The sequence below is a fragment of the Octodon degus genome, unplaced genomic scaffold, assembly GCF_000260255.1.
Source record: "Octodon degus isolate 3935 unplaced genomic scaffold, OctDeg1.0 scaffold00050, whole genome shotgun sequence".
Classification (NCBI taxonomy): domain Eukaryota; kingdom Metazoa; phylum Chordata; class Mammalia; order Rodentia; family Octodontidae; genus Octodon; species Octodon degus.
This window is the reverse complement of record NW_004524626.1, coordinates 6,211,574-6,224,006: the sequence shown is the minus strand read 5'-3', so window position 1 is coordinate 6,224,006 and position 12,433 is coordinate 6,211,574. Positions and strand designations below refer to the sequence as shown.

Sequence of the window (12,433 nt, the reverse complement as noted above, 5' to 3'; positions counted from 1 at the left end):
AAAAAAAAAAAGGTTTCTTTCAGGGTGATGTTATATAACACCTCTGGAATTAGAGGGGACAGTTACACAAATCTGTCAGTGGAGTAAATGCTACTGCTGTGTGATTTCAAAGATAAACTTCAGCTGGGTGTGATGGTGCATGGCTGTAACCCTAGCACTTGGGAGGCTGAGCCCCCTGTGTTTCCGACCAGCCTAGGGTATACAGTGGCTGTCAGTGGGTTCAAAGTCAGACTAGAATATATCTTGGAGAACCTGTCTTAAAAATACAAACAATGGGGGCTGGTGAGATGGCTCAGTGGTCTAAAGCACTTACTTAGAACAAGCTTAGCAAAGCACAGGGACCGCAGTTCAATCCCCAAGCACCACATGCCAGCCAGCCCCGCCCCCTGGTGGACTGAGCTGGCCACACACACACACACACACACACAAATACAAACAATGAAAGCCGGGGAGATGGCTCAGCAGAATAAGCGCTTCCCTGGCAAGCACAAGGCCCTGAGTTCAATCCCCACTTTCAGGAAAAAAAACAAAAAACAAAAAACAATGTCAGATGTGATGGAGCACACCTGTAATCCCAGCACTCAGAAGGCTGAGGCAAGAGGATCACTACAAGATGGAAGCCAGCCTGGGCTAAAAAGTGAGTTCAAGGCCATCCTGAACTGTACAGCAAGACCTTGTCTTTATTTAATTAAAAAAAAAAAAAAGATCAAAGAAAGACAAACTCCATATGTGAACTATATATCAATAATGCTATAAAGTAAAAAGACACAGTCCAGTTCAGGGCACAAGGAGCTAAGGAACTTCTGGCCTGGCTCCCCACCAATGCTCAGCACAAGTACCCAAGCCCAGCACAAGCCAGCCCTGCCCCATCTGCCTCCCCAGCAATGCGGACAGGTCCAGCCCCAAGCTCCTGCCTCACTGAGAGACAACCACAGAGGCAAGGCCCAGTACACTCAGGAGCCCACAGTGCCAGCAAAGGTGTCCCGCCAATGCCACCTCTGGCACTAGCCAGCCTGGGCCCTCAATAGAATTCTTTTTTTTTTTTTTTTTAAATTTGTGTGTGTGTGTGTGTGTGTGTGTGTGTGTCCCCAGCTCAGCCCATCAGGGGGTGGGGCTGGCTGGCATGTGGTGCTGGGGGATTGAACTGCGGTCCCTGTGCTTTGCTAAGCTTGTTCTAAGTAGGTGCTTTAGACCACTGAGCCATCTCACCAGCCCCCTCAATAGAATTCTTCCAAACACAGGGCCCCCACAAATGCCAGGGTCTTGTCAAGTCCACTGGGAACATTGTCTGCTGAGAATGAGAGCCGACAATGTCCAGCATTCTGAGTCTAACTCATTAAAATCCCAAGTATTCCCCATCAGGATCCAAGTATCCATCAGTCACCCCTAGGGTGACAACATACCTCCTGTCCCTCATATGGAGCTTCAGTGCACCCTCAGGAACTACCAGCACCACCTAGGCCCCAGCAGTGGTGACAGACGGAGGAGGGTCTGGTACAGGGCAAGGTGCTTCTGCCATCTCACCACACAAGGCTCTCAGGGGATAGCTGAGCATAGTGCCTCATGTCCTCTTCTCAAGCAGCCTGTCGTACCTCCAGCAGAAAGGACATGGTCACAGCAAATGCTCCCTCACCCCAGATGGAGGAGGACAGAGGCTGAGCCACAGGTGGCCATGGGCCAGGTGCTCCATGAGCTGTCCCACAGCAGCTCAGTACACGTGGCCCCCTCAGGCTGTAGCCCCAGTTCTGTGTGTGGCTGGTTTGCATCTTACCACTTGCCAATATGATAAGGACAAAATGTAACCTGCAGAAGCAGAGAAACCTCAGACAGGACTGATCGGCCAGAAAAACATGGAGAGAATCAGGAGCAAAAAATGACACTGTCATCCATGCAGACCCACAACTCAGAATGTGGCACACTTGTCATCCCAGCCACTCAGAAGGCTGAGGCAGAGTGATTACAGCAAGTTCAAGGCCAGCTCAGGGAACTTAAGAGAATTAGTGAGACTGTCTCAAAATAAAATAAACTAAACTAAAATAAAATAGCTAAACATGTACAATACCTCCATCCCTAGTTTGGAGAGGTGTCCCCTCTATTGCGCCCCAATAGAAAAGTTGCCTCATCAACTTATTTTTAACTTTTTGATGTCTTAGGAGCTCTCCTGTTTCTTAAGGAAAATGCATGACTTCCTTTGGCATCAGGCCTGGGGGCTTCCTGGGAAGGGAAGGAAGGACACCAGTTGGCTCAGCCCACTCCCTCACCCGCCACCTTGCCAATGTCTACAACATCGCACTCTAAGAAAAAAAGCTTTCACAGCCTGGAGGACAGGACTCGGGAGGCTTGTTGGGAAGCTTCTGGATACTCCACTATGAGAGAAACAGATTGAGTGAGTTTATTAAACTCAGCACAAACAAAGGGGCCTTTTGCCCCATAGCCAGCTGGCAGTGAGGCTGGCTGGGGAGCTGGACACCTCTTCTTGTTAGAAGCCAGCAAGTGGCAGCCTCACTCCAGTCTCCTCTGGCCTCATGTTGCTGTGTGGCCCCTACAGGACAGGTCACTCACTGCAGAGGGGCTGCACAAGAGACTGGGCTTTCATGTCTCCCCAAATGTCAGCTGCCCCCTCCCCAAGTTGGGACCACCAGCAGTAGGGACTTATTGCACCCATGGGTGGAACCTGGGTCACAAGCTACAAAGAGACATTAGAGAACCCCAATACAAAGCCCAGTCCAGGTTCTACCCACTGTTTCACTTCTACCTCAGTTTCCTCACCCATTCTGACAGGGTCACCTCGCACAGCTCCAGCCTGTCTCTACTGCTTTCCTCAGGCTGCTGACATAAGTTCTCAGAACCTGCACTGACCACCCAGCAACCAGGGACTGGCCACCAGCCAGAATGCCCTGCTGTTGCCCACACGCCACCGTGACATGCCTGTATTACTCGGAACTCAGACAGGTTTGTGTATGTATACGAACACCCCGTGAGAAATGTGATCACTACACACTGCAAACATATAAAAATTAAAATTAAAAAAGGCCTAAGAGGGGGCCGGGGAGATGGCTTAGTGGAATATGCGCTTCCCTGGCAAGCGCAAGGACCTGAGTTCAATCCCCAGTTCCGCAAAAAAAAAAAAAAAGACCTAAGACTCGGCATCTAGAACAGGGGTCTTGATCATCCACATAGCACTCTGCCAGTCACAGGCTGCACCTCTACCCTTGCCCACTGACGCCTCATCACGCTACAGGACTTCTCAAGTGAGCGGGTTTGCACCTCAAGACCCTGGAATGTGCAGGTGGGTAGCTTCCTCCTGGCACCAAGAACCCAAGGCAAGTCAGGATGGGGAGGAAAGAGGGGGGACGGATGGACTGACAGATGGACAGATAACTACTACAGCAGGCACTTCTAGCTGGATGGACTTTAGAAGCCGCTGGTCTGCCAATGGTGACAATCACAAAGCGCAGCAGGAGAGTACAAGGACCCTGGGGTACTAGGTAGACCCCTTCTAGAGGCCCAAGGCTACCTCCCTCTAGATGAAGAGAGGCAGCAAGGGGTCAAGGGTAGGACTGAGATTCTGAAGCCAATGTTAGGGGAGTAAGGGGTCAGCTAGGAGAAAAAGGAAAACCACGCTGCCTGGGGCATTCACAACACAGACAGCTCTTCCCTAGGCACCACCTGTACAGAGAGCCCCCACCCTCAGCATCCACCCGACCCTGTACTCCAGTCAAGGTCTGGGAACATCAGGCACAGAAATCACAAACTGGCAGCCGTGGGCCAGATTCGCCCTCACACGCTTCTGATTTAAGAGAAAAGAGTGATCAGAAACTGCACTCAAGCCAGGATAAGCCGAGGGCTGGGGGAGGCAGTCCAGGGCCTGGCCCCCAGGACACCTGGCCCCAGCTTCTAATAGGGCACCCCTTTGCTAGGCACCCCAGAGAATCTGGCCACCTTCTCTGCTGGTCCCATTTCAACCCAGCCACTCTGACTCTCAAGAGCCTTAGCTTTGGCGCCTGCTACTCGGCTTCAGGCTTCAGGCTTCAGGCTTCAGGCTGGCGGGATATCACAGGCCCTGTCACAGCTCAAAGGCTAGGCAAGCTGGGTAAAAGGAGCAGAGCCCAGTGGGCCTCAGGGATCAGGACTGTCTCCAAGGTCACCGTCCACCTTATAGGGTGTCCCCTCCAGTCCCGCAGTCTGGTCCAGCAGATAAGGTCCCTTCTTGGAAATGGGGGTGGGGTGGGAGTGAAGTCAGGACAGAGAGGCAGAGCAGGAGTTTGGTGAATGATAAAGAGGTACCAGCTATGGGAGGAGGGGCTTTGGTGCGGGGGCGCTTGGGGCAGCAGTGCCCCAAGAAATCTGTGGAAACACAAGGCCGCTCAGGGCCAGCACAGCAAGCCCGGGCAGGGCCACTCAAGCCAAAGGAGGGATATTCCAGCTTCCCATGCTAGGCAAGAACAAGAGGCCATGTTTTCCTTCTACCAGCCGATAAGCTGTAGCAAACAATTATTTTTGGCAACTATAAGATTCCCCTTGGACAACATAAACAAACCCCACCTCGCCTGCCCCATAATGACCACACAGCACACAAAAACTGCTATGACTGTGTGGACAAATTTACAGGGCCCAAACTAACACAGGCTGCAGTCAAGAAGCAGGAGAAGGGGCATCCCTTCTTTGGACAGCACATAGGGGGGTACCCCGCCTTAGGAAAAGTCCTCCTGCAATGCCCTGACACACTGTCCTTGGCTGGGGGGGGGGGGCACACATCACCTGTCAGCTCAATCTTTAGGAAGAAGAGAGGAAAACAAGAGGTAGATAGAAGGAAGAGAAGAAGAAAGTAAAGAGAGAAGGAATAAAAGAAAGAGGAGAGAGTTTAGGAAGGAAAGCAGTCAGACAGGAAGTGAAAGAAAAGACAGAACTCAGAAAGGGTGGAAAACAAGTGGGAAAGAAAGCGGAAGAAATGAAAGAAAATGTGGGGGGGAAGAGGAATAAAAAGCAGGCAGGAGAAAAGATGAAGAAAAACTCGGAAGGAAGAAAGCTGGAAGGAAAAAGGGCAAAGGAAAGGAGGAATAAAAACAAGTGGGAAGAAAGACAAAAGAGAAAGGGAAATGAAAAAAGGAAGAGGAGGAAAAGCGGAAGAAAGGGAGGGAGGGAAGGAGGAAGGGAAGGACGGAAGGAGAGAAGGAAGGAAGGAAGGAAGGAAGGAAGGAAACAAGCAAGCAAGCAAGCAAGCAAGCAAACGCCAGGCTCGACCCTAGACCCACACTCACTTTTTCACGTTGGCCTCGCCATTGGGGATGCGCCGAAGCTTCTTCTTCTTGAGGATCTTGACGGCCCTGCGGCACAGCGTCTCGGAGTCGAGCACCTCCTTCACCTTGCCGTAGGAGCCCTCGCCCAGCAGGTCGCCCATCAGGTACTTCCCGATGAGCTTGGCGCGCTTCCGGCGCGGCTGGTAGATGACCTCGGTGGAGTCGATGCGGTGGATGAAGGTGTCCATACCCACGGCGATCAGCTCACCCTCAGGGAACAGGCTCGGTGGTTGCGGGTCGGCCACGTCCATCCTGGGCCCGGCGCCAGGAAGACCTCCACGCCTCCCACCCCTTGTCCCCTCGGTCCCCCTGACGGGCGACGCCTGCCTCCGGCCTTGGCTTCCCTTCTCCAAACGTTTAAAAAAAAAAAAAAAAGAAAGAAAGGTAACGGACAGACCCCCACCCCCCACCCCCCGCCAAGTCCACGGGAAGTCTTCCTGCGACGGTCGCGGCTGTCCCCGGGCACTGAGGCTCTAGGTCATCATCGTCCAGGAGCTCGGCCAAGGCGGCGAACGCGCTGGGGCCCGTCCGCGCCGTCCATGCCCGGCCCCGCGCTCTCCACCGCCGCGAGCCCGGGACCACCGGCCGTCGGCCGCCACCGGGAAGCCGGGGCGATGCAGGCCGCAGGCTCCAAAACAGGCTTCCAAAGGCTGACTGAACCCGGGCGTCGCGTCCCCCTCGCCGCGGCAGCCGCGCGAAAGCAGGAGGCGCGGCGGCGAGGGGGGATCCAGCCCATGCAAGGCTGCCCTCGAGGGCCGCCGGCGCCGCCCTCCCGGCCCGGAACCTCACTCCCGGGCGCTCCGGATCGCCTCCCCCTTCCGCGCCCGACACGACACCGCCATCTTGTTTACCGCCCTGCGCCCCGCCGCGGGCGCACGCCCCGTCGTGGGACACGCCCCCACGCGGCGCGGATGTGCGCAACCGTTGGCTGCAATTACTGGCACCTCCCCTTTGGCTCGCCCCCGCTGTCGCTGATGATTGGACCGTTTGGATCCGGGTGGGCGCCCGAGCGAGGATTGGTCGACTATGGGCTCTGCCCAGAAGGCGGAGACGAATCTCTGATTGGTCGACGGAGATGCCCGTCAAGGAGAAGGTGGACGGAAAGAGGACACGGGAGGGCTAGGCACTCTACCCTCAGTGAGGTTTGGGGCTGATGTCGGAGGTTACTGTTGCTAACGATCTCCGTGAAGTGGATGCGGGTTAGTGGGAAGTTCGAAGTCACGGAGAGTCCGAGAGCAAGGGCCCCACACCAGCCAGATCTGTTCACGAACCCTCTTTGGGTGGGGTCAAAGGTCAAAAAGTAGCCTAAAGTGGCCAATTCGGTGCCAAGACTTTATCAAGCGCGGGTGGGGCTGGAGGGGCGGAGACGCACACAAAACGGGCTCTGCCCTGACCTGGCGGGGAGAACTGGGAGGGCAGCTGGCATCGTGTCAGGAGTACTTTAGGTGCAAAACATGAAGAGCTGACAAATATGGCTTGATAAGGTTGAGATCGCCCCTATCTGTGCCCGGCAGTGTTTTCTCCCTCGCTCTTTTTTTTTAAGTTCTGAGAGAAGATTGTCTCACCAAGTTACACAGGTTGAGCTCGAACTTGGGATCCTCCTCCCTGAGACTCTTGGGTAGCTGGGATGACAGGTGGATGCCTCGATGGGTTGTTCACTCTGCACTATTGTGCTAGGACAATCATCCTGTCTTGGAGGCTCTGAGGATGCTGTTAGTCCCTCTGCCTCTGGCTTCTCATCTGTAAAATGGGCTCAGGAACCAAATTTTTTTTTGGGGGGGAGTGCTTGGAGTTCTTGCATTTGGGGGTTCGTGTTTTTGTGCTGAGAACTGAACCCCAAGCTGCTTTTTTTTTTTTTTTTTTTTTTTGAGACAGGATTTCATGCAGTTCTGGCTGGCCTTGTGCTCACTTTTGTAGTCTCTAGGCTGGTCTCAAACTGGCAGAGATCCTCCTATCTCAACCTCCCGAGTGCTGGGGGTTATAGGCATGCGCCACCACGCCCAGTTCGAACCCCAAGTTTCTTGCCTGTTAAGCACACTTCACACACGTTGAACTATGTTCTCAGTCCCTTTGGGTGGCCTCTCTCTCTCTCTCTCTCTCTCTCTCTCTCTCTCTCTCTCTCTCTCCTGGGATGAAACCTAGAGCCTCCTATATGTTAATCAAATGCTCTACCAATGAACTACATCCCCAGCACCTTTCATTTTGAGCCATGGTCCCGTTAAGTTGCCCATGCTGGCCTTGAATTTCCGAACCCTTTTTGCCTCAGCCTGAGTAGCTGAAGTTACAGTTATACCATTGAGCCTGGTGTCTTGGGGTGTTTGTGAGGGAAACCACTTCAAGCAGCTTTCCCATTAATCCCTTGAATTTGGCTCCCTCAGATTAATCAGTATGCAGTCCGGAGGATGGAACCAAGGGCCTTTGCACTGAGCATTCCAACCCAATTTTTATTTTGAGAATAGGTTTTTTTTTTTTTTTTTTGAATCGGGGATTAACTCAGGCCCTTGCACTTGCCAGGGAAGTGCTTATTCCACTGAGCCATTTCCCCGGCCCCTCACTAAATTATTAGGGGCTTTTGGGTTTTTTTTGGGGGGGGGTGGTACTAGGGATCAAACTCAGGACCTTATGATTGCCAGGCAAGCACTTACTCCACTGAGCTATCTCCCCAGCCCTTCATTTTGAGACAGAGCCTCCAAGTCATCAAGTTGTCCAGGCTGGACTCAAACTTGCAGTTTTGTCTCAGTCTCCCAAAGTGCCGGGATGATGGGCCTGTGCCATCAGGCCCTGCTGACATGAGCTTTAACGTGTTCATTAAAATACTTGGCAAGCCAGGCGTGGAGGCACAGTTCTGTCATCCCAGCCCTTGGGAGACTGAGGCAGGAGGATCACAAGTTCAAGATTGGCCTGAACTACACAGTAAGAGCCTGTATTAAAAAAAAAAAAGTTTGGATGGATCCCAGGCGCGAGCAGGCTATGTGGACTCCTGTGGCCACTAGAGGGGGCACGTGGACTGCAGCAAAGGCATGCCGGTCTGGGGACCAGTGACCCCCACCTCTACCCTGACCCTACATACTGACCTTCGCAGCAAGACGCTTGGGATTGACACAGTTTGCTGGGCTTTATCATATTGCTACAGATGGAGCAGCAATCCTAGAACACACACATTCATGTCACCATCTGTCACCCCCTACACACTGGGGACACTGGGGCCGGCTCATTGTCTATGCAGATATTCCTGGGCGCTACAAGGTGCCAGACAGCTTCACTGGCCTCCACCTGCTCCATGACAGGAGGTCCCCCAGTTGTGACAATCATATATGTTCTCCAAAGCCATCAAGAGTTCCCTGAGGGGCCGGGGACATGGCTTAGTAGAATAAGTGCTTGCCGGGCAAGCGCAAGGGCCTGAGTTCAATCCCCGGTTCCGCAAAAAAAAAAAAAAAAAAAAAGAGTTCCCTGAGCATAGAGTTGTTCCTCATACGAAAGACCCTCAGTGAAAATCCACACTGCCGCCGTTCTTTGTTTTGTTTTGGGTTTTGGCACCAGGAATAGAACTCAGGACCTTGCATTTGCCAGGCAGGTGCTATGCCAATGAGCTCTACCCCTACCCCTTGTTTTGTTTTTGAGACAGGGTGTCTGTGTTGTTCAGTCACTTTTTTTTTTTTCATTTTATTTATTTATTTATTTATTTGTGTGTGTGTGTGTGTGTGTGTGTGGCCAGCTCAGCCCACCAGGGGGCGGGCTGGCAGGCATGGGGTGCTGGGGGATTGAACCGCGGTCCCTGTGCTTTGCTAAGCTTGTTCTAAGTAGGTGCTTTAGACCACTGAGCCATCTCATCAGCCCCCATTCAGTCACTTTATATACAGACTTTTCATCACTCTTCAAGGTCTATCCAAAACATAAATATCTTTGTTTTTATACCTATCTCCTTCTCAACCCTATGCACCCCCAAGTCCACTCCCTGTTTCTGGGTTCGCCTGTCCTGGGCATTGCCTGTCCACAGAGCCCACACTGTGTGACCTCTGTCTGGCCTCTTTCTCTCTGAGCATAGTGCCCTCAAGGTTCATCCATGATGTGGCAAGAGTCATAGCCACACTCCTTTTCTTGGTTGAGTAATATTCCAGTTGGGACAAACCTTGCTACATGTCCCTCTGTCCATCTATGGACAGTGGAGTTAATGCCAACTTCTGGCTGCTGTGAACATGTGTACATGTTTGTATGAATGTATTTTTTCATTTCTTGAGGGCAGGTATCAAGGAGTGGAATTACTGGGTCTTAAGAGCTGGGAGGGTGAATTTGTTTTTGTTTTTATTTTGTGGTACCAGGCCTTCCCACTGAGTTTACATCCCCAGACCATACATATGTGTGCTTCTGGATACCAGGAATCAAACAGAGAACCTTGTACTTGCCAAGTAGGCACTTGTGCCACTGAGCTATCTCCCTGGCCCTACCTAGACCTTTAAAAAAAAATCATGTTTTGAGACAGGTACTAAGTTTTTCAGGCTGGTGTTGAACTTTTAATTCTCCTGCTTTACCCTCTAAGAATGTTGGGACTGTTGTAGGCCACTGCAGTCAGCTTACCAGGCTGTTTTCTTCATTGGTTGCACAAGTGAGCAGGTCACCTCCTCAAAAACTTAAATTAGGGGGCCAGTGAGATAGCTCAATAGTCTAAAGTGCTTGCTTAAGCAAGCTTAGGCAAGCTCAGTGACCACAGTTCAATCCCTGGCACCACATTCCCCAGGGCTGGCTGAGCCAGCCACACAAAAAAAAACAAACAAACTTAAATTAGTACAAAGAAAGAGAATGGCAAATTCTAGACAGTGGAACTGAGCATGGTGGCACACACTTGTGATCCCAGCACTCAGGAAGCTGAGGCAGGAGGATCACCCAGAGTCCAAGGCCAGCCTGGGCTACTTAGTGATAGCCTATCTCAAAAAACAAGGGCTGGTGAAATGGCTCAGTGGTCTAAGGCACCTACTTAGAACAAGCTTAGCAAAGTACAGGGACCGCGGTTCAATCCCCCAGCACCACATGCCAGCCAGCCCCGACCCCTGGTGGGCTGAGCTGGCCACACACACACGTAAATAAATAATTTTTTTAAAAAAAAAACAACAAGCAAATTAAAAAAAAAAGATATAACAAGTCTAGACTGTGGGAAACATAACAGGAAAAACAACTGATTTTCATGAAAACCAAACCACAGGAAAGAAAAACTGAGAAAAAAATTGGGGTGGGGAGGGCGAGCTAAAAGATGACAGATGAACATCCGACGCTCACAGGATGTGAACCTTCCCTGAACCTGAACCCAAGGCACAGCACAGAGAACTGCACACAGTATACATGACAGCCTGGAAGAAGCAGGCCCCTCTGGGCAGTCTATGTGATATTTAGGAACCATGGTGTTCAGGGCAACAAACGTATGATCTCATGTAAAGCAGAAAGGGGGACACGCGACTCAATAGTGAGCTCTTGCCTGGCACGCACAATGCCCGGGATTCCCTTGCCAGCAACCAAGCCAAAAATCAATAAAAGAGCCGGGCTTGGTGGCACAGGACTGTAATTCCAACACTTGGGAGGCTAAAGTAGAAGGATCGTTAAGAGTTTTAAGATCAGCCTGGGCTACAAAGTGAACTCAAGGCCAGCCTGAACTACATAGTGAGACCCTGTCTCAAAAAGATGAAATAGGGCTGGAGAGATGGCTCAGTGTCTAAAGCACCTATTTGGAACAAGCTTGGCAAAGCATCAGGGACCGCTGTTCGATCCCCAGCACCACATGCCAGCCAGCCCCGCCCCCTGGTGGGCTGAACTGGCCACACACACACACCACACTCTCTCTCTCTCTCTCTCTCTCTCTCTCTCTCTCTCTCTCTCTCTCTCTCTCTCTCTCATAAATAAAAATTAAAAAAAAAAAAGATGAAATAGGGGCCGGGAAGATGGCTCAGTAGAATAAGTGCTTCCCTGGCAAGCGCAAGGGTCTGAGTTCAATCCCTGGTTCTACCAAAAAAAAAAAACAAAAAAAGATGAAATAAAAGGAAAGAAAGAAAGAAAGCCTAAAATCAATAAAAGGTGGATGCATGCCAGTTGTGTAGGTGCATGCCTGTAATCTCAGTACTGGGGAGGCTGAGGCAGGAAGGTTGCTGGAATACAAGTCACCCTGGGCTACAAAGTGAGTTCAAAGGCAGCTTGGACTGCATAGTGAAGCCCTGTCTCAAAACAAAACAAAGTGGGCCAGGGAGATGGCTCAGTAGAATAAGTGCTTCCCTGGCAACCACAAGGGTCTGAGTTCAATCCCTGGTTCCCCCCCCAAAACAAAACAAAAGCCAGTGGCTGTGGTAATACATGCCTGTGATCCTGGCACCCAGGAACATATCATCATGCGTTCACAGCCAGGCTGGACTATATTGTTAGTTCAAGCCTAGCCTCGAATACCTGAGACCCTGTCTCCAAGGCCCAACCCTATTAAACAAAAAAAAAAAAAAAAAAAGGAAAGAGCCCAAATCCCAAATGCCTAACCACGGAGACAGAAAAATGGCTAAACTAAATGTGTCTCATTCATATAATGGAACATTACGTAGCTATGAAAAGAATGAGGTCCTGACCACATTTTGACATGGATGGACCTCGAGGGTACGCTGCTCAGGGAGCTGAGTCAGGCACAGAAGGATGTGTACCACAAGGTCCACTCCCAGGACGGCCAAGCGTGTCCTCAGAGCCACAGGGACAGAAGGGGATGTCGGTGCTGGGCTGGGGTGGGGACTGGGGTCAGCTGCACGAGACGGAAAGTCCCCGAGGTAGAAAGTGGGAACAGTGCACAGCTATGCGACACACTTAATGCCACAGAGCCGGGCACTCAAAATGGCTACATACGTGAAATTCAGTGTCTACTAATGATTATTTTTCTTCTTTGAGATAGATTCTAGCTAAATAGTCCAGGCTGGAGTCAAACTTACAACCCTCCTACCTCAGTTTCCCAGAGTGCTGGAATTACAAATGCGCACCACCATACTCTACTTCTGTGAGGTTTTTTTTTGGGTGGGGGGGCGGAACTGAGGATTGAACTCAGGCCCTTGCACTTGACAGGCAAGCGCTTATTCTACTGAGCCATCTCCCCAGCCCCGCTTCTATGATTTTTTTTTTTT

At 51.4% G+C, this 12,433-nt stretch overlaps 1 protein-coding gene across 3 annotated transcripts in view; it reads right to left on the bottom strand.

Moving 5' to 3' along the window:
• The window catches only part of Stk11 (serine/threonine kinase 11), a 23,310-nt gene extending 17,123 nt beyond the window's left edge, over positions 1-6,187 (bottom strand). The window contains exon 1 of one of the 3 annotated variants that reach the window (XM_023716832.1): positions 5,262-6,187. In XM_023716832.1, the coding sequence (XP_023572600.1) occupies positions 5,262-5,551 (290 nt within the window). In that variant the 5' untranslated portion in view covers positions 5,552-6,187. The remainder of the gene's footprint in view (positions 1-5,261) is intronic. The other 2 variants (XM_023716831.1, XM_004632669.2) reach the window with 2 other exon arrangements.
• Positions 6,188-12,433: the final 6,246 nt, after the last annotated feature.